The sequence below is a fragment of the Homarus americanus genome, unplaced genomic scaffold, assembly GCF_018991925.1.
Source record: "Homarus americanus isolate GMGI-L3 unplaced genomic scaffold, GMGI_Hamer_2.0 scaffold5589, whole genome shotgun sequence".
NCBI lineage: Eukaryota > Metazoa > Arthropoda > Malacostraca > Decapoda > Nephropidae > Homarus > Homarus americanus.
The window spans coordinates 65,690-87,784 of NW_024736650.1; the positions used below are offsets into that span (position 1 = coordinate 65,690).

General features: G+C 41.7%; 1 protein-coding gene across 1 annotated transcript; it reads left to right on the forward strand.

The window, feature by feature from the left end:
• Positions 1-1,274: 1,274 nt before the first annotated feature.
• LOC121872258 (protein rogdi-like) lies at positions 1,275-19,936 on the forward strand (the record flags this gene model as incomplete). Its single annotated transcript, XM_042374924.1, is given in 5 exon segments — positions 1,275-1,421; positions 3,633-3,790; positions 16,435-16,555; positions 19,110-19,319; positions 19,590-19,936. Coding segments are annotated over 5 exon segments (705 nt in total), but the record flags the coding sequence as incomplete, so codon positions are not given.
• Between the last annotated feature and the right edge of the window lie 2,159 nt (positions 19,937-22,095).

Here is a 22,095-nt window from a genome sequence, read left to right on the forward strand (position 1 = left end):
GAATGTGTTTTGTGTCTACCCACACACGCATATATACACTATAGGTAAAATAAATAATTGTCCTAAGGGCAAATACATACCTAAAGGGAATATACTGTATCTACATTTCTTTGTAAAATGTACCCCCTCCCCTCCCCTGGTCAGAATATGTTATTCGCGGATTTGGAGATTCTCGACCAGTTTGAGAACCGACCCCCAGCGAATTTGAAGGGCCTACTGCAATGTACTGCATTCTATAGAAGCTTGTCTTTGCACTAATGGAAAGTGTAGTAGTACTGTGATAATACCCGGGATGCATGTTTAATAATTGAGTGCTCATCGTAAGTCTCCTGTATAAGCAATATATGAGGACTTCATTGGGATATTGGTAATAGCACAATAGCACATGATATAAATAATATGCACCGTTATATAAAAGCAATTTTTAAGGACATTGATTTCTTAAAACACTGTACAATAAGTAATGTTATGATACTTAACAATGTATTCAGTTGGAGCCAGGCTGTGGCTCTCCTTCTCAGAACCTGCACACTTCTTGATAAAGTCATCTTCTTCATTAAAACATTCTTTGAATGAGTTATCTTGGTTGAAAGTAATGAAGAAGTGGAAGGCACAGAAGCTCTTTTCTTATCCTTCTTCTCTATAATTTTTCTAAATGTAGGCAAACCCAAAACCAATCTCATGCCAATATTAATCTGGTGCTCACCAGCCTCCACTTTCCTTATAACCTGCATTTTTACTTCCACTATTATTTGCAGGCTTTTTCCCAGACATTATGAGTTAATTTGGCTCATGAAATTATGCACAATTAAGGAGAAATAAAGAGTTAATGCAGGGCTGTAAACATAAGCATTCAAAACTGGTGGAGTGAGGTGCTGATTGGCACACTGTTGGAAAAGTGTGCCGATTGGCACACTGTTCTCATTGGCTGAGCGCTAATTGGCACTCACTGTTCTCATTAGCTGAGCGCTGATCGGCACACAAAGTTCTAATTGGTACACACTGTTCTCATTGGCTGAACAACTTAGAAAGAAGAAGAGACTGATGTCATATGTTGCCTGTTCTTGTATAGAACTTTCCAACCACTTGACAATTTTTTATTTTTTTTTGCAAAAAAATCAGATGAAAGAGAGCATTATGGCAAAGAAGAGTTAAATAAAAGAGTTTTAATAAAAATGTGCCTGTACTTGCTTTAGTATGTTTTAATTGCAAGTAGCATTATTTTATGTTTGAAGAGGTAAATACCACTAAATTACTTAACATAAAATTTTCAGGAGTGTTGTACCCACTTCCCTGTCCCACTGTGTGGCAGTGATACTCCTATTAAACAGGAAAAGTTCATTATGTCTACTGCTGCACACAGTACCCAAGACCAGGTGAAGTGTGTGGTGACTGTGACAGGGGACACAATCAGCCAGGCAGTAAGTACCTACATTATCTATATAATATATAAGCCATAGCAAGTAGAGATGACTGTGTGGAGGTACAGTCAACCCTCACTTTACGCGGTTAATGTAACCCACAGGGTACCTCGGAAAGTGAGAAACGCGGAAAGTGAATAACATAACATATGGGATTAAATGAAATAGAGACCAGCTGACCCCCAAACTCCACTTTTTCCAACACAATACCTATGTTCTAGTAAAAATAACATCTTAATTTTATGATGGTACATGCACACAATTAATACTTAAGAGAAATAGAGAAATACAGTCGCCAAGTTAATGTCCATTCAAATAATGGACTCAACTCCCTCCCCCTCTTCTCACACTACACTCGCTGGCTCTTCCCTCTCTGAGAAATTTTTGGGGGAAAACCAGGTATAGTAATAAATAATACCTCAAACTAAAGTTAGGATAATATAATTGACATTGCTGGATTCCTTGTAAGACCAGGAATATTTTGAATATAAATGTCATATATTTTGCACAAAAGATAACATATTTACTCAGAGTAAACATTATATCTAAAATTTGTATGTCTAATGCAAAATCTATGATGTTTATATTCAAAATGATCATCAAATTGTAAGAATTCCAGCAATGTAAATTATATTCTGGCCGGGTAATTTGTATGAATTTTATGAGCTAAAACAAATATCTTCAGTTAATAAAAAAAAAATATTCTTCACACCGTGCCAGGTGGTCGGTCGCCAAACCCTCCCTCCCTCCCACCCCCCACCAACCCTCCCTACCAGATGAATGTGTGGGAATACCAGACTGTTTACCTTTTTAGTAATAAATAATAAATCAGACTAAAGTTAGGATAATATAATTGACATTGCTGGATTCCTTGTAAGACCAGGAATATTTTGAATATAAATGTCATATATTTTGCACAAAAGATAACATATTTACTCAGAGTAAACATTATATCTAAAATTTGTATGTCTAATGCAAAATCTATGATGTTTATATTCAAAATGATCATCAAATTGTAAGAATTCCAGCAATGTAAATTATATTCTGGCCGGATAATTTGTATGAATTTTATGAGCTAAATAAAAAAATTATACTTCACCCGCGTAAAGGGGTACACCCACCGCGGAATGTGAGCATCCTGGGTTCTGGCAGGGCACCGTGTAAACATGGAAACGCGGAATGTGGGACCGCTTAAAGTGAGGGTTGACTGTACTGGGAATACTTTATGTGCCTATGAATTTACTAGACCATTGAAAGAGGCTTCATGCTGTGACATTTTGGCGACATTAATCAAGGATTTATCTAGCTCCTTCTGTTATGGAAGAGATGTATGTTGAAGATAAAGATAGTTTAAAATTTTATTCACTCATTTTTATAATTCCATTCATACAATTTAGAGCTCAAGTCTGGGTACTCATTTCATCATTCAAGTGTTCTATTCACTGATGGACTCTAACCCAGACAACAGACACACTTCATGTCCTCCATCACATACATTCATGTTAATATACATTTCCCTGTGTTTTTCTTGATCTTATCTTCGTCAATTTTGCTCACATTCACTAGCACATTATCTCACTATGCATACTTTCAAGATCATTCAGTATCATTTGCAATTACGTACTGTGTTCTGAATCACCCACCAGAGCAGTTTTGTGTACAAACAAGAGCTGACACACCTTCCATTTACACCCCTCATCTCTGCCAATCAAACTTGCACTCCACATCATCATGCTTGCTTTCACCCTCTCTTACCAACCCATTCATGTGAGTACTGAACAGCCATAATGACATTACTGTATACATTTCTGACACCATCCTAGTTTTACCAAGTTCCAGGGAACTTGGAAAATGTTTTCCATCCATGCTTCCAGTGTTGGGCCACCACCTTAACACAGTCATTCAAGGCCCTGGGTTTATCAAGTGGAATTAGAAATGTGACTTCTTTTCTATGAAGTATAATTATGCCTATTGGAAGAATTGCTGCAAGTGTTTGAGTCAACATATCTTAAAATTTGAATTATGCTAATAATATTTGTTTGCTTAGATTTTTTTTTAAATCCAGGAAATATGATTGAAATAAAAAAGATTTACGTTATTTACAAAATCTGTTATTTTTTTCTTCCTCAGAGAAAAGGTACTGTAATTGTAAAGTAATAAAAAGGCGCTGTAACTTAGATTTAAAGTAATAAGCTGCACATGGTCTTGCAGGATATCAACATGAAGGCAGCAAAGCATCAAAACCAGGTTCATCGTACCAGTGTGACTCCTGATGCACCTTGGCGTATACAACAAATACAGGATGCTGGAAACTTCCTCCAGCTAGCAATCAAGTTCTTGCAGGGCAATGGGGCAAGTAACTCTTTTCGGTAAGTTTACAAATTTACAGGTACAGTCTGACCTTGCAAATTCGTGTCTCAGAAGTCGATTTTTCCACAAATCCGTGCATTTTTGTGATCGTTCCCCCCTATTGCTGTGTTTATCACTTGTCTGTGTTCATTTGAGAAAAAATCACTACAATACTCTTATGTGGCTTAGAATAAAGAAAATATATTATAAATCTATAGAATAAGAAAATGAAGGCACAAACTACATGTTTCCATCTCAAATAGTATGTGTTTTGTGACTGAAAATGTAGAGGTATCTGACAATCTCGGGTGTAGGGTTGTGGGAGCGCGGAACCTGAGTAGTCTTCCACCAAGAGGTGGGTAAATCCTGAGAGTGTTAAACTCCACAAAGTGGCAGTTCTCTGGGTTGGAAGTTTGACTTGTGCTTTGTCCACCCAATTAATATGCAGGGTATGGGAAATTCAGAATATTTGCGAGGTCACAACACCTCCAATATTTCAGGAATTAAGTGGCATTCATCTCAGTCACTTGGGAGACAGACTGGCAAAGACTCCTGACTCTGTTGCCAGCTAGCCCATCATAGATACATTGTTTTGACAGGACTATCACACAGGGAACTGGAGTGATAAGGAGTGTTGCACAGTTGACAGTTCTTGACTTAACATGGTGAGCATGTCTAAGCAGGAGACAGGTAGTGTGGTATCAGCCTTTGCAAGCAAAAATACCAAGTTAATTTATTGATACAGTAGTGAAAATTTCTAATGCTTGGATCCAAGATAGGATGTGTACTTAGCATGTACAAGTCCAAGGAGGGAAGAACTTACATAAGGTAGCAGATTCATATCATCAGGATTGTCTTTAATTTTCAGCAAATTCTTCTGTTGTAAAATAAAGTTTTAGATGATTTTTGTTAACTTTTTGTTCAGCACAATCTAAAGCATTCTTAGCTAAATATGTCATAGGTTCTGTGTTTTTGACAATCCTTTAAGGTCCTAACCACTTGGGAGCTGAACCACGACTAATCCCTAAGAGAGCTACATCAGGCTATTGTTGGCATGACACACTTGTTATAGTCTCAGGCAGAAACTTCTTGAGCTCCTTAAGATGGTTATATGGTAATTTGATGTGACTTGAATAACTGAATCTTAAAAACTACTTATAGATGACCTGGTTTGTAATTTGTACTAGATACAGAGCATCTTGATCTCTCAGGAGGTAGAGTGGTTGAATGTTAATACTTTGATGTTTTTTTTTTACTATTAACCATGTGTAGACTGCACATTCATTATCAAATTTACCCAAAAGATTGAGATTTGGAGAGTCCATACCCTCTCTGGCTACATCTTGTTGTCATGATTACTTATGGATAACGGAGTTCGTGGAAACATCGGCCAACTGTGTCAAAATGATAATGATGTTTGGCAACTTTCCATGTTTCATACACTATTCATACATTTAAGACTTGGGTGCAAATTGCAAAATGTCAATGTGCATCATTGCCTAATAAGCTATCTCACATGAATTTGCATTATACAGTCAACCCTCACTTTACGCGGTTAATATAACCCACAGGGTACCGCGGAAAGTGAGAAACGCGTAAAGTGAACAACATAACATATGGGATTAATTGAAATAGAGACCGGGCCGACCCCCAAACTCCACTTTTTGATGACATACAACTATGTTGTAGTAAAAATTTTATCTTAACTTTATGATGGTATGCACACACAAGTAATATAGAAGAGGATAGGTTAGGAAAATAAAGGTTAAGTTAGGAAAAATAAAGGTTAGGTTAGGAAAACTAAAAGTTAGGTTGAACACTTACGTTAGTAGAAGAGTTGGGTCGGCATACGGGGATGGAGGCTGGTTCCGAGGCAGAGGGCAGGCTACTGGCCCTCAGGTGAGTCACCATCACTGTCATCCACACTTGTCAGGGCCTCCCTGACAAATCCCTCAAAGTCATCTTCACTGTCTCTACCTCTGTCACTATCACTGGCTTGGGCTGGCTGTGGTGGGTTGCGGACGAAGAACTCTGTTATGCTTTGCTGACGGCTGGTGTTTATGTTATCGTGATAAACCTTGAAGTAGGGCTCCATAGTCTGCAACAGCTGGGTAGTGACGATTTCATACCTGTTTGTGTCATGGTCGTCGGAAAGGAGGAGCTTGATTTTCTCGACACACTCGATGGCACCCCTAAAATTACTGTGGGATAAGCGGTGTTCTTCTTGGGATGACGCACCACCTGCCTCTTCACTGACGTCATCATCATCAACCATCTCGTCGGTAGTCACATCAGGATCCCTTATCACCTCCAGGATGTCGTCGTTGGTGGTCTCGGAGAAGCCTGCAGCTGTAACACTCTGCGCAGCTTCTCTGGCAAGGCCCACTGCTACTGTAACAGTCTGAACCTCACCAGTCACAGATTGACTCTGCCTTACGCCCGGAATGCCTTGCAACACATGTCTCCATGCGTGACGAACAGTTGCTACAGACAGCTGATCCCATGCCTCCACCAAGAAGTCCACAGCTTTCTTGATGTTAAATATTCTCCAGAATTGTTTGAAAAGTATTTTTTGCTCTGCCAACTGTTGATCCTCGTCTTCTTCGCTCTTGCTATCGGTGGTGGTGTCACTCAGGTTACGCAACTCTTCCCTGGTGTTGGTGTAGTCGTTCAGGAACTGGAATTTTGTTGTTGACAATGCAGCTTTTACATTGCAGATTAACTCTTGGTCCATGGGCTGTAATATAGACGTAGTGTTGGGAGGAAGGAAGACCACTTTTACGTTGGGGTGACGATCTAACAGTAGGGGCGAGTGTCCTGGTGCGTTGTCCAGCAGCAACAAAATCTTGAATGGCACATTCTGTTGCTCACAGAATTTCTTTACATCGGGAACGAAACAGTCATCAAACCAGGAGAGGGACAGTATAGAGAACATCCACGCCTTACGTGCGGTCAGCCAGTGGACATATAGCTTGGTCATGTCCATGTTCTTGTAGGCATGCGGCTTGCGGGCTGTGTGGATCACCGATAACTGGAGCTTACAGGTACCGGAGGCATGGGTGGTAAACAGGACGGTGATGCGCTCCTTCTGCATCTTCCGGCCCCGAATCTTGCTGGCATTCTTTACAACGAAGGACTTGGAAGGTAGCTTTTTCCAGAAAAGACCAGATTCGTCCATGTTAAACACCTGGTCGTCGGTGTACTGTCCTTCCTCCATAATCTCACGTAAAAACGGAGAAAATTCCCTAGCCGCAGCACGGTCAGCACTGGCTTCTTCGCCACCAATGTTTATATTGGTGATCTTGTTCCGCATCTTAAACCTCTGTAACCACCCAGAGGAAGCATTAAAGGGTTTGGGCTCTGTAATTCCCATCTTTCGTGACACTGCAGCATACAGTTCACGTGCGTACTCCTTAACAGAGCGCGTGTCGACCGCCATGTTCCGTCGCGCCTGACGCACCAAGTAGCTCACAAGTAATTTTTCTGTCTTGAGAAGCACCTGGTTGTGAAAATACTTGATCATAGAAGCACCTGTAGACTTTTTGATCTTCATGTGCTCCTTTATCTTGGCTGCATCCTTCTTTATCGTCCGGATCGTAGATTCGTTCACACCATGCTGGCGCGCCAAATCAACCTGTCTTGTTCCTTTCTCTAACTTTTGGATGATCTTGTACTTCACCTCGTAGCTTAAGGAACGTCGTGTCTTCTTGGGCTTAGGGCGGCTGGGTCCAGGCAAGGAAAGGTTTCTCTCTGGGGGTGGTGGTCCGGCGGAAGCCATTTTACAGAACAATGGATGCACGATTACACTGTGTGGCCTGGAGGGATGAAACTGCCGCGGCTAGGTCAAGCGTCGTATTTCCTCCCTCCCTCCCTCCCTCCCCCGGGTGGACACTGTAGGTTACGTATCTAAGCTACTGTGCCGAGTAGCAACCTTGTATATAAGCTACTGTGCCGAGTAGCATCTATGTATATAATTACGTGGCAACACTGCCCGTGTTATGTGGCAACATTGCCCTGAGGCTGCCATATGGCAAGGCAGTCTCAGTCTGACTTCGTGGGCCGTGCATGGCACACGCTAGTCACCACCTGTATTTCTCCTATCCGAATAAATGGACTTCAGTGTTACCCGGTGTTTCCCTACCCATCACTGCATTCTTCAGGGAACATCTGGAACCTTCATGGCGCAGTGAGTAGGATGTGTGGACTAACAAGTGTGTGAACAGTGGACAGTTAGCCGGCGATGTGCACATGACTCTTAGTGTGTGCTGTGTTGTGTTGCGTTGTGTTTCGCTACGACGTGCAGCGTTGCTCCGTCTCAGTGCATTTTAGTGACGGTGGCAGTGTTAGTGTCAGTGTATTAGTGTGTCTAGAGCTGAGAGTTGAGCATTGGCCTTTTTTTGTGGTACCCACGGAGCATGCAGATGTACACCCTTCTCGTGTGACATCCGGGGAGGCACTAACGTTCTCACCCCCGCGGCGGCTCTAGCCACCGGCATTAAGGCCACCACAAAGTGCTCTCTCAGACACACACACACACGCACGCACTCACTCACAGACAGAACAGTGGACTCTATGCGTTATTTCTGCGCTGTTGATGTCATATATATGTGGTTCGAGCTGATGAGGCGCCACTTTCTATACTAAACAGTGCAGTTCAAGCATATTAAGATGGGCGGTAAGAAGGGACAACGTCAAGATGGGAGACACGACTCCCCACCATCTTCTCCTCTACCGGGCACAGATGGAGCTTCTGAGCCCACTGCCCCTCATCCTTCACCTACAGCGACGGACATTGACACAATTCTGAGGTGGATGGACGACAGAGACGAGCGACGCCGAGAGATGGAACTTCAGAGGGAGGAGACATGAAGAGAGGAGGAAAAGTCTCGTTTTGATGCACTATTGGCGACCCTGGCACTAACCCACCCTCCCTCACTCGCAGGTTTCGCGCACCAAGGTGCCAGTACCCTCCCTCCTCCACCACACCAGCGTCCTCCAGGTACTCTTGCTACTCCAACAGCTCCCAAGGCATCTGTTCAACCCCCACCCGCCCTCTCACCAGACGTCACGTTTCAGCTTTTTCGTGAGTGGAGGCGGCGTTGGACAGATTACTCCACGATGGTGGACCTTGACAGCATGCCTCCAAACAAACAGCTCATCCAACTGCGGATGTGTTTGTCGCTGGAGACCCAGAGAGTTTTGGAGCACACGTTGCAAGTGCCTCCCGATTCTACATCTTCAGTGACGGATGTGCTCGACCTTTTACAGGAGCACGTTAAAGGTCGGAATAACAGGCTTTGCGTCGCCATGCCTTCACCAGCTGCAAGCAGGCGGAGAATGAATCCCTTGACGACTTTTTTGTACGCTTGAAGAGTTTGTCGGAGGAGATCGACGTCCGCAAGGCGCACAGCCGGGAATGTGAGGAAGCCTGGATCAAGCACGGGATTTTGACAGGTGTCAGACAAGAAGAGTTGGTGCAGCTACTCATTCCCCTGGACGCTTCCTCCACAATCCAGGTGGTAGTGACTGAATGTCGGTCATACGAGGCCACCAAGTCCGCCACCTCTGCCTTACGGGCCCCATCTGCTGTGAGAGCAATCTCTCAGTACAAGAAGGCGGCCAACAACATGAAGGCTGCCGCACGTTCTTCCACGCCTCCACCTAGTGCTTCCTGTGGCAGCTGTGGAAAGCCGCATGGCCCCAAGACATGCCCGTCCGCCGACGCACTGTGTCGTGGATGTGACCGTAAGGGCCACTGGTCTAACACAGACAGATTCCCTGCACGAGGCCGCAAGTGTCAGGCCTGCGGTCGCTATGAACACTATGACAAGTGCTGCCGCCAACCCAAGCCCAAAAGCCCGAGACGAGGAGGAAAGCAGCGCACTTCCCTCGGGGTGGTTCACACGCAGCCCCTTCAGATGGCCCACGCAGCCCCAAGCAGCAGCTGAGTCACATCAGAAGGGTGGACTCGACCACACGCCCCAGGGCTACCCCTTCCCCTACCATCCGCGTCGCCGTCACACACGGTGATGTGTCGTGTCACATCGAGGTGATACCGGACACCGGCGCTGATACTACGGTGATTGGGTTGAAGCACCTCCAGAAACTGGGCTTCACCAAACGCGACCTGGGACCACCGTCGCAGCTGCTGTACTACAATGCGGACGGTTCCCAGATGCCGGACGCTGTGGGCTCCTTTCAAGCGGAGATCACCTACGGCGACAGGTCGTGTCATGGATGGATGGATGTGCAGCCTTCTCTCGCTACACCCTTGTTGTCGTAGGAGCACTGCAAGGAGTTAGGCGTGGTGCCCAGAGACTTTCCCGAGCAGATCCCAGCTGCTCGGTACACTGCCAGCAGGGTGCATGAGTCAATGAGCGACGCGCCTGGCACTGCCGCGCTAAGAAGTCCGCTCAAGACAAAGACTATGAGCGTGAGTGGGGAGGGAGATGTAGGTTATGTATCTAAGTTACTGTGCCGCGTAGCAACCTTGTATATATGCTACTGTGCCGAGTAGCATCTATGTATATAATTACGTGGCAACACTGCACGTGTTATGTGGCAATATTGCCCCGAGGCTGCCATATGGCAAGGCAGTCTCAGTCTGACTTCGTGGGCTGTGCATGGCACACGCTAGTCACCACCTGTATTTCCCCTATCCGAATTAATGGACTTCAGTGTTACCCGGTGTTTCCCTACCCATCACTGCATTCTTCAGGGAACACTTGGAACCTTCAGACACGTCATATTACTTTAAACCAATTACAGCTAGCAGCGGAGGGAGGTAGGGATGCATGGCCAATCACAGTCCGATACGTCATATGACATCAGTGATAACACAACAGAGACATGCACCGCGCAACCTTACCGCGCGGCTTGGCCAGGCGGAGGCAGAGGAGGGAGGAGGTGGGAGCAGGCTGGTGGGGCGAATCTAAAAATAGCGTCGAGCCGGACACTCTCCGCGTAAAGGGGTACACGCACCGCGGAATGTGAGCATCCTGGGTTCCGGCAGGGCACCACGTAAACTCGGAAACGCGGAATGTGGGACCGCATAAAGTGAGGGTTGACTGTAGTTTATGCAGGGTTAAGAGGCTTAGTTGTGTATGACAAATAATCATCCCAAGTGAGAATCATTTCATCCTATAAAATGACAAGAGCATCTGCCATTAACCTGTGGATAGAATGGAGTAGTGACATAAGTCTTACTTTTTCCTTTTTGCAGACTAATTGAAAGAGAGTGTTTATGATTTCCTAACCATTGTATGTTGTAAAAAACTTGGGTGGACCATAGATAGTCATAAACTTTTCTAAGTAGTAGGCATTGGCAACAGTCATTGCATCCTTCACTGGTAATGGAATGAGTTGTACACTCCCACCAAAAAGTACGTTTCGGTGCAGGGTGAGATCGACGACTTCCAAAACGATACGTATACACTGTGATATGTCGGGAAGGTTGGTAAGTGTATCCTCATAGCCCCCCCCCCCACTAGGTGTTGCCATATGGCTGACAGTCAATGTGTTTGTTTCCTCTTCGGATTGTTGCTTTGTGTTTGTGTTGACTGAATGATGAGCGAGGGTTCGGTCTCGGTGAACGCGGGTATAAAACAGAGGCAATATGAAGCAGTAGAGATCTACACATGCCAGACGACATGGAAACCTCAAAGGGAACACGAGGAGCTATTATTGCCCTTCATAACGAAGGGTTCGGCGTCACAGATATTAGCCGCCGGGTTGGTGTCCACAGGAACACCGCTGCACGATGGATTCGGCGATACCTCGAAACTGGTGCTACAGACGACAGGTCTCGGAGCGGCCGTCCATGCTGCACCACCCCTCAGGACGACCAGGTTGAGTGGTTTATTTGGTAGCATAAATTAATGTGGCAATATTCACAAGTATCACAAATAATTTTGTTAACAGGGAGCTCCTCATATTTCATACTATCTATTTATCACTTCCCGACCTTATTTATAACGGTTTGTTTCACTTGACAAGGGCTGCCAACATACGGCTGGAACAACTCGCCTTTCCCAATACCTATCGTCACTGGTCTCAAATTGTTCACACTACAGTATGCACCAATACTTTTTGTTGCGAGTGTACCTTGTCATTCCGTTGGTGTTGAGGCAGCATGTCTCATCTGGCATGGTGCTCTTTACTGGATTGCTCCTTTTCTTCATTGGCAAGACCTGGCATTGTTGAACATAAGTTTTCATGAATGCAAAGGGCATTCTGGAAACATTACAAACTATGGTTTGATTTAAGACTAAGTTAAATTTCACTTAACAGTCCATGTTATGTTCTTTTTCAAATTTAATTTCTGAATTAAAGTTCAGCCCTAAATTTGGCAGCAGAAGTTTAGCCTATGTGGAACTCTTTTATTGGTAATGAACCATATTAGAATATTAGCCATGGCTTTGGTAAGAATAGAGAATACATTAGGCATCATACTTTCCCCCTTTTTTATTAACATCTGGTGTAAGAGAAAATAAAACTAGAAGTTCAGAAGTTTTTTGAGGCATTACTGTTGTTGCTTCATCATGCAAAAATATTTGATCTAAAAGTTTCCATACCAAAGAAAATTTTCTCCGCAGTTAAGCAAAGTATTTGTTCAATCAGACAATAATTGTTTATGAACTCCACTTCCTCCAGATGTCTCACAACACAAGATGAAGCTTCTGGGAGCCAGGCCTAAGCAAACCCAAAATAGTTAGCTATGTAGGCCTACTTAGGGAACTCATAACTTCTGAAATGACTACAATGGATTTTTTTTTAGTTAAATAGTTAAAGCTTGCATGCAACAATATTTTTTTAATTTGTAATTTAAGAAGTGAGAGAAGCATTCAATTGAGTTTGTCTGGAAGTAAAACTTAATGTAGTCTACCAGTAGTCCTCGGGTAACAGATGGATGACCTGGGACTCAGGAAATTGCAAAGTCCTCAAAACCGGTTTGGTCTTGGTCCCAAGGTTTCCAATTTTACGGTCATTGCCTATACAGTAATACCTGTACCGCGATTTACGAGGTCAATTGAACCCACAGAGGTCCATGTAAAATGAGAAACGCGTAAATGGAATAATAGAACATATGGGATTAATTGAAATAGAGACTGGGCTGACTCCCAAACTCCACTTTTTCCGACACAATACCTATGTTCTAGTAAAAATAACATCTTAATTTTATGATGGTATGCACACACAATTAATATTTAAGAGAAATACAGTCGCCAGGTTAATGTCCATTCAAATAATGGACTCAACTCCCCCCCCCCCCTTTTCCCACGCTCGCTGGCTCCTCCCTCTCTGAGAAATGTTTGGGTGAAAACACTAGATTTTAAGGTATAGTAATAAATAATACCTCAGACTAAAGTTAGGATAATATAATTGACATTGCTGGATTCCTTGCAAGACCAGGAATATTTTGAATATACACGTCATATATTTTGCACAAAAGATAACATATTTGCTCTGAGTAAACAAAATTCTTACATTAGATCTAAAATTTGTATGTCTAATGCAAAATCTATGATGTTTATATTCAAAATGATCATCATATTGTAAGAATTCCAGCAATGTAAATTATATTCTGGCTGGGTAATTTGTATGAATTTTATGAGCTAAAACAAATATCTAAATTAAATAAAAAAAATATACTTCACCCAAACACTATCTGTCAATCAAAATACCCCACCTCCACCCCCCCCCTCTTCCCACACTCCCTGGGTCCCTCCCTCCCTCCCTCCCTACCCCTCACACCTACCTTCCCTCCCTACCAGAGAAATGTTTGGGTTAAAACAGTATATTTACGTTTTTAGTAATAAATAATACCTCAGACTAAAGTTAGGATAATATAATTGACATTGCTGGATTCCTTGCAAGACCAGGAATATTTTGAATATGCACGTGATATATTTTGCACAAAAGATAACATATTTGCTCTGAGTAAACAAAATTCTTACATTAGATCTAAAATTTCTATGTCTAATGCATAATCTATGATGTATATATTCAAAATGATCATCATATTGTAAGAATTCCAGCAATGTAAATTATATTCTGACCGGGTAATTTATATGAATTTTATGAGCTAAATAAAAAAATTATACTTCACTCGCGTATATGAGTAGATGCACTGCGTAAAGTAAATTCTGGTTCTGGCAGGGTACTGCGTAAATGTAAGCAGCGTACAAAAACCCCGCATAAAGTGGGGTATTACTGTATATAGGATCTCAAATTACAGTACGCGTATCCATAGTGTGTGACCCCGCTTATATGCATATGACCCTGTAGTGGACGTCTCCCCTACAACTGCTTACACCACTCTTGACACAGTAAACCACAATATTTAAGATGTAAGAATTTTATATTTGTTGCTTAAGACGACCCCCTAACTTTGGGCAGATTTTTTCAATGTTCAAATTTCGTCTTATAAGCCGAGATATACGGTACCCAAAAACCCATTGAAACAATGGTTTCGGTTAACGAGTTTTTCGGTTAACGAGCAACCTTCAAGAACGGATTGTGCTCGTTAACCGAGGGACCATTGTATAGACATCATATATTTTGCATGAGAGATAAAAATTATAGTACATTAGTGTTGTACATTTAAGTAATGTACAAGTTTTTCAACTGTATTTTTTGGCAGATAAACAAATAACACTAGACCTTTGGTGCCAACTGTTACAATACATCCCTCCCTCTCCCCCATCTTCTCGGCCGGTTCTAGTGTATATGTATATATATATAGTGATTAAGGATGATTTGGGATTTTAGGAGTGTTTCTGACTTTACGCATTTCTTGGCTTAACACGAGGTCCCAAGGCGTAACCCTCGCGTAAGTTCTGGAGTCTACTGTACTTAAATGTACTACACTGTGCAAAATATGTGATGTTTGTACTCAAATTATTCTTGACCTTGCAAGGATTCCAACAATGTGACATTTTATAAGATAAAACTTTTAAGCCTAAAACTAACTACCTTCACCCTGTTTGGGGAATGCTTCTTAGGGAGTCTTCTTAGCCCAGAACCCCCAAAGTTTTTGTCTGAATCTTCCGAAATCTGGATTTACCGAGTCCAGATCTTTGAGGGTTTACTGTACTGTACATTCAGTAAATGGGAAACAATGGAGCACCTTACAGTTCATCTTTATTCAAGACATCTTCAGGTCATAAGACCCACTAATACCCCACCCCTTCAATGGGTGACCTTCTATTGCATCAGGACGGGTCAGTAACATGGCCCATTAATCTCCCACCCGACCTTCACTCAAGTGTTATAGCGTGATTTTTTTTTTTTTTTAAGGGAATTAGCCCACCTGGGCACAGGTCACTGACCTGTGATAGCTGTTTAGTAGAGCTTGATGTAAACAGTTCTTGCGTTTTCTGTTTATTATTGAAGCAGGTATACACATAGGTGCAATCTGAGAGAATATATTGTGAGTCTCTCCAGGGAAGTGTTGTGAATATCACTTTGAGATAACACTTGGGTTAAGTGCCCAGCTTCCCTGTCCAGTGGTAGTAAGTAAACTGCCCTTTCTGGGCATGAGGAAATGAACCGGTTGTTTGCTAAATCAGATGACCCACACTCGATCTTTGAGAGGGATAAAAGCCAAGTTACCTAGAGTCGTGAATAACATGGTGACTTACTTGGTGAATAAATTGGTGAATTTCTTGGTGTTATTCATTTTGGGGGGGTGTAAGCAGTTCCCTCCTTCCTCACTCAAGCGTTGCTAATTGAGATGGGAGATGAATTTGATCCCATAAGAATCCTGTCTGGTGGCGCAAGAACTATAACAACATGTATGCCACGCTCTTATCTTCCCTGATAATAACGGTATGAGAGAGAGCACATCAAAATAACGCCCCCATGGGACTTTGCTACCTTTGCTGAAGGGAGGTACCAGTCAGCCATCTTCACCTGAGCTGACCCAGGGGCGCTTATTTTACCGCACCTGACCCTTCACCCAGCCATGCAATGACAACATTTGTGGTGCAAGGGCATCAGCTGTGTACAACCTACCACTCCAATACAAATAAAAGGAGTGGTGAGGGGACGTCGGTACCAGCCAATACCCAACGGAGGACCTGAGGTGCTTGCTTACAACACCTGTGAGGAGGAGATGGAGTTAAGCTATTAATTGGGGACTTGCCAACAACCTTGCCTTTACCAGCCGGGTGGACAAGATATCCGGTTAACCGTACCTGCAGACAAGTCAAGTCACCTGTGGGTGATACGCCTGTTGAAGTCAGTTGTATTATAATTAATAATATCTTGTCCCGTTGCTAAGTTTGAGACATCAGCCATACTCTCTCCTTCAACAAGATGAAGCACACTGATCCAATGTATGGCAACACTTGGGGATTACCACTTGTGCTTACCATTCGTAACTAATATTTCCCTGCCAAATTGTAAAGTACAAACTTTGAAAGTAGAAACCCTATATGTACCAGCCACAAAAACCTTCAAAATGCAGAGACTAAATATGTACCAGCCTCAATTAAAACTTTAATGAAGGAAAGACAAAATTCCAATTATCACTTTGTAGACTTTTCAAAGGTGAATCAGGTGGTATGATATTTGTTATGACTCTTTAAGAACATAGGTGGTAAGTTAGTAAATATCACCGATTCTTAGATTTTATATTCTATTGATATTACTATTTTTACAGAACTAGCAGTGAAGTTCTGAATGTATTGGGACAACTGATCAAATTACTTCAGAAGGGTCGCAGCAGCCTCCTTATTCCTCGCAAAAAGACCATTGATGAGCTTATGTCTAGTAGGAATATGGTAAGTGCCAACTTGGTTTTTAAAATTAATTTAGTGTAGAAGTGTCAGTTTGGTTAAGTTCTCTAAAAGATTTTCTCTTTCATCATCATCATCATCATCATCATCATCGTTTTATTGCCATTTTCCACTCTTGCATGAGTTAGTTGCGGTTACCTGATGGCAGCTCTCTATGCTGCACAGTAAATTTTTACAACCTCTCCTCATGTCATTCTTGACTTACCACTGACTGTCCTCCCCTCTACATTTAGGCTCGTGCACCTCTTGACCCAATTGGTCTCATTCATTCTCTCCACAGTCCTAAACCATCTCAACCACATACATTCATCATTTCACTTGGAGGAAAGGTCCTCTTGCTGTCATTTCTAGCTCTTGCAACTGAGCAGGCTTCAGCACCCCCACAAGCACTGATCATGTCACCCAGGTAACGGAACTCATAGACACAGTCCAGGAACATATCCCCAATGTTGAGTTTCTCAAGCCTTGCTGTGGGCACATGGATAGCTGCACATGCAAAACATTTAAAGTAAGCAAACATTCCACAGTCTGGTATCTACTCCACTTCACCTCTTATGTACCCAGCTTCCACATACTTTGCAAATTACTGAGTTGCACTCAGTACCCTTCTTTCAGACAGCACATGGCCATTTTCCACTTTCCACCAGAGGTCCTTCACCCACACCACTCATTACCACCACATTAATTTCCGGCCATTTGTTGCTATTCCATGCTTTCGCTTCTTAAATGTCTCCACTGCCTCTTCAATACCACCTGTTATCAACAGTGATTCATATTGATTGCTTCATTGAATCTAGTACAGTTTATTATCTATGTTCAGGTCCTCTTCCTTCTCAAACCTCTTTAACTCAATTTCTTTATATTCATTGGGGTTCCCATTTTCAGCTGGCAAATTGTTTTTGTAGTCATTTCAATTTATGCCATTAAATGAAATAGTTCCTGAAGGTACTGTACAGTGATACCCCGATTTACGCAGTCAATTGAACCCACGAGGTACCGCGTAAAACGAAAACCTAAAACGAAAACCGCGTAAATGGAATAACAGATCATGTGGGATTAATTCCAATAGAGACTGGCACGACCCCCAAACTCCACTTTTTCCGACAATACCTATGTTGTAGTAAAAATAACATCTTAATTTTATGATGGTATGCATGCACAATTAATATTTAAGAGAAATACAGTTGCCAGGTTAATGTCCATTCAAATAATGGACTCACTCTACCCCCCCTCTTCCCACGCTCACTGGCTCCTGTCTCTGAGAAATGTTTGGGTGAAAACACTAGATTTTAAGGCATAGTAATAAATAATACCTCAGACTAAAGTTAGGATAATATAATTGACATTTCTGGATTCCTTGCAGGCCAGGGAATATTTTAAATGTAAACTTCATATATTTTGCACAAAAGATAATATATTTTCTTTGTGTAAACCAAATTATTACATTAGATCTAAAATTTGTATGTCTAATGCAAAATCCATGATGTTTATATTCGAAATGATCATCATATTGTAAGAATTCCAGCAATGTAAATTATATTCTGGCCGGGTAATTTGTATGAATTTTATGAGCTAAAACAAATATCTTCACTAAATAAAAAAGATGTACTTCACCCAGACACTATCTGTCAATCAAAATACCCCACCTCCGGCTCCCCCCCCCCCTCTTCCCACGCTCGCTGGGTCCCTCCCTCCCTCCCTACCCCCCACCCCCCACCTTTCCTCCCTACCAGAGAAATGTTTGGGAGAAAACAATATTTTTACCTTTTTAGTAATAAATAATACATCAGACTAAAGTTAGGATAATATAATTGACATTTCTGGATTCCTTGCATGTCAGGGATAAAATATTTGCTTTGTGTAAACCAAATTAGTACATAAGATCTAAAATTTGTATGTCTAATGCAAAATCCATGATGTTTATATTCAAAATGATCATCATATTGTAAGAATTCTAGCAATGTAAATTAGTTTCTGGCCGGGTAGTTTGTATGAATTTTATGAGCTAAATAAAAAAATTATACTTCACCCGCGTATATGAGTAGATGCACTGCGTAAAATTAAATTCCGGTTCTGGCGAGGTACCGCGTAAATGTAGAATCACGTAAAGCGAAACCGAGTAAATTGGGGTATTACTGGACGTGAAATGTGAGCCGACTGAAGGAAAGTGATGAAATGTGGTTATGTTCTGTAGTTTGCAATTTATGATATGTTTCTGACCTCTGCAACAGCCATTAGCTGGTGCAGGCAAGACGCTTCCTCACAATATGGCTCATACTGTATATCCATGGCACATTTGTGCAAAGCTTTTGTGCAATGTCTTGGGCTGATAATTGCATATAAACATTACACAGAGCTGAGGAAGAAAAAAAAATTGATATATAACTTTAGAACTATTTTATGCTATGACTTGAAATATAATGATACAATATATTTACACAGTACTGGGGTCTCACAGGTCACACACCTCTGATCCTCAGCTAAAAAATGGGTCTTTTCAGTATTAATCCTATAATTTTATTTTTTTTTTAATTTCCAGAAATCTTTAACGCCACCTCTTCCAGGAGATATAGCAGTCAGTTTTTATCTTCAAGCTCACAAACTAGTCTTAGCTGTGTACCATTTATCCAACTCTGCTGGGACAATGAAATTTGAGAGTGTTCAAGCAGAATGTGCTGTTCCATGGTTGAGTCCAGTACTTGTGTGTTTCACTACTGCTCTTCATCTTGCTCACCAGCTTAGAGACAAGGTTAGTGTTTTCTTCTTCATAACTGGTTTAATTGACAGTGCCTTGTTTGAAGAGAAATCTTAAGAATAAGAAAAATGAATAGTTCAGGAAACTCAGATGAAGTAGTGCATGAGAAGGTTGAGTGAACTCATTAGAGAGAGAGAAATGTCCTTTTCCATTCTCTTGATCCTCTTATATTTAGTAATGGTTAAAAATTGTTGTATATTATTATTATTAGATGGTAAGGTTCGATAATATTTATGCAAATCCTCATAGAATTTGTATTTCCAGATATCTGTGTTCTCACAGTTTAAAGACTTCACCCCCGATTCATGCAGTGTATCTACAATATCTTGTTAAGACCACCAAACTTATATCATTAGACTCTACTACATGGTGTAAATGTAGGTTTTTATTTATTATGTGTATAAAGTGCAATATATTATCCTTATCATTTGTTTTGGGTTTAATAGTAGCTTGTGAATAATATTGTAAAGTTTGTAGAAATGTTTAGTAAAGCAGGTATGTTTAGTGTATAGTTGTTGTATATATGTACAGTAGTCATTCAGTTTCAGGTTGACAACCCTTTATCCGAAATTCCGAAAACCGAAAAGCTCTGAAAACCGAAAGTTTTTTGTGGAGCATTTTTTTTTTTTTTTTTATTATATATATATATATATATATATATATATATATATATATATATATATATATATATATATATATATATATATATATATATATATATATATATATATATATATATATATATATATATATATATATATATATATATATATATATATATATATATATATATATATATATATATATATATATATATATATATATATATATATATATATATATATATATATATATATATATATATATATATATATATATATATATATATATATATATATATATATATATATATATATATATATATATATATATATATATTGTTACGAGTTGGGGATTTAGAATATAGTTAAAGGTCTACCCAGATCCCAACAGGCAACAAAAAAACAAAACAAAGACAATCGGACTATAAAAGGGTAGACAAAGGATGCGAGTTTTTGTTGTGTATAATAAAGTACCATAAATTCCTTAACAAAATATTCAGCTATCTATAAGTTACCCTTAACCATACTTAACCTAAACATTAACAGTATATACATATTTATACAACATACAATAATTTAAAGCAAGTGGACGCTGGGGAGGCAATATAAGATTACAAATACTTAAGTGCGGAGCTGAGATGGCTGACGAGCAAGGCTGAGTATTGTAGAAGACGGTAGGTAGTCACTGTGCCGTAGGTTTCCAGGATAGGTGGTCCTGTAGTCACTTCCCAGAGTGATCTCAACTCTCCTCGAACTCGAGCTGACAAAGAAAACTTGGAGGAAGTGACGCAACAACCAGGATATGGAGAAGGGAAACCCCGGAGTGGTAACTAAGATGAGTCATACTCGTGTCTCGTCCCTAGATGGCGTTGCTCGTGGTGCTGGGTAGGTAGATCAGGACAATAGATGGCGTGGTTCGTAGTGCTGGGTAGGTAGATCATGACAATTGGTGGAGGGGTTCGTAACACACCCCCCCCTCCAAAGACCTCCATAGCGCGGGCGCGAAGGAGGTGATCACCTGGTGCGTCTGGAGAGTAGCTGCTGCATTTCCACTGGAGTTCGGGATAAGGAGTCTGCAATCAGGTTGGATGAACGTGAGTGGGTTATGGTCGGTGAAGACTAGGGTTGTTTGTGGGCAAGACTGGAGGTAACATTCAAACTTCTTTATTGCCAACACCAGAGCCAGGGCCTCCTTCTCTATGGTCGAGTAGTTGGTCTGTTGTTTTTTCAACTTGGCGGAGTAGTATGCCACAGGGTGAAGGACATCAGTGGTTGGGTCGGGTTGTAGGAGCACAGCCCCAACTCCGACACCACTAGCGTCGATTTGCAGATGGAAGGGCAAGGTGTAGTCAGTGGGGTGGACTACAGGCTTGGAGGCAAGGAAGGCTTTGAGGCGGTGGAAAGACTGGTCGCACCTCTGGTTCCAAATGTAAGGGACCGCAGAACTGGTAAGGTCTGTGAGGGGTCCGGCCACGCTGGAGAAGTTACTGCAGAACCAACGGTAGTAGCCGCACATCCCCAGGAAGCGCACGAGTTCCTTCCTCGTCCTTGGCGTGGGGAAGGATAAGATGGCTTTAACGTTTGCGTCCTTGGGTCTCACCATACCATGCCCAACGATATGTCCCAGGTAAGTCACTGAGGCCCGGCCAAAAGCAGATTTAGCCAGGTTTATGGTGAATCCAGTCTCTTGCAGTCGTGCGAACAGTATCTCCAAACGCACCAGATGTTCGTCCCAGCCGTCCGACACCACCACCAAGTCATCCAGGTAGGCGAACGTCCCACCTAGGTCCTGAATTAGGTAGTTGATGGCCCTCTGGAATGTGGCCGGAGCATTAGAAAAGCCAAACGCCATAACCAAATATTGAAAAAGTCCAAATGGAGTTATAAATGCCGAGATTATTTTTGCCCTATCCGTGAGTCCCACTTGATAATATCCTTTCAACAGGTCCACGGTAGATATAAATTTGGCACAGCCTATGCTGTCTATTATATCTTCAATCAAAAGTAAAGGGTAGGAGTCTGAGACAGTGACCTGGTTCTCTTTACGATAATCGGTACAGAAACGAAAAGTGCTATCGGGTTTTGGAATGAGAAGGCAAGGTGAAGCCCAGGGGGAGGTACTAGGCTCAGCTAAGTTATGTTTTAACAAAAAATCTACCTCCTTTTTC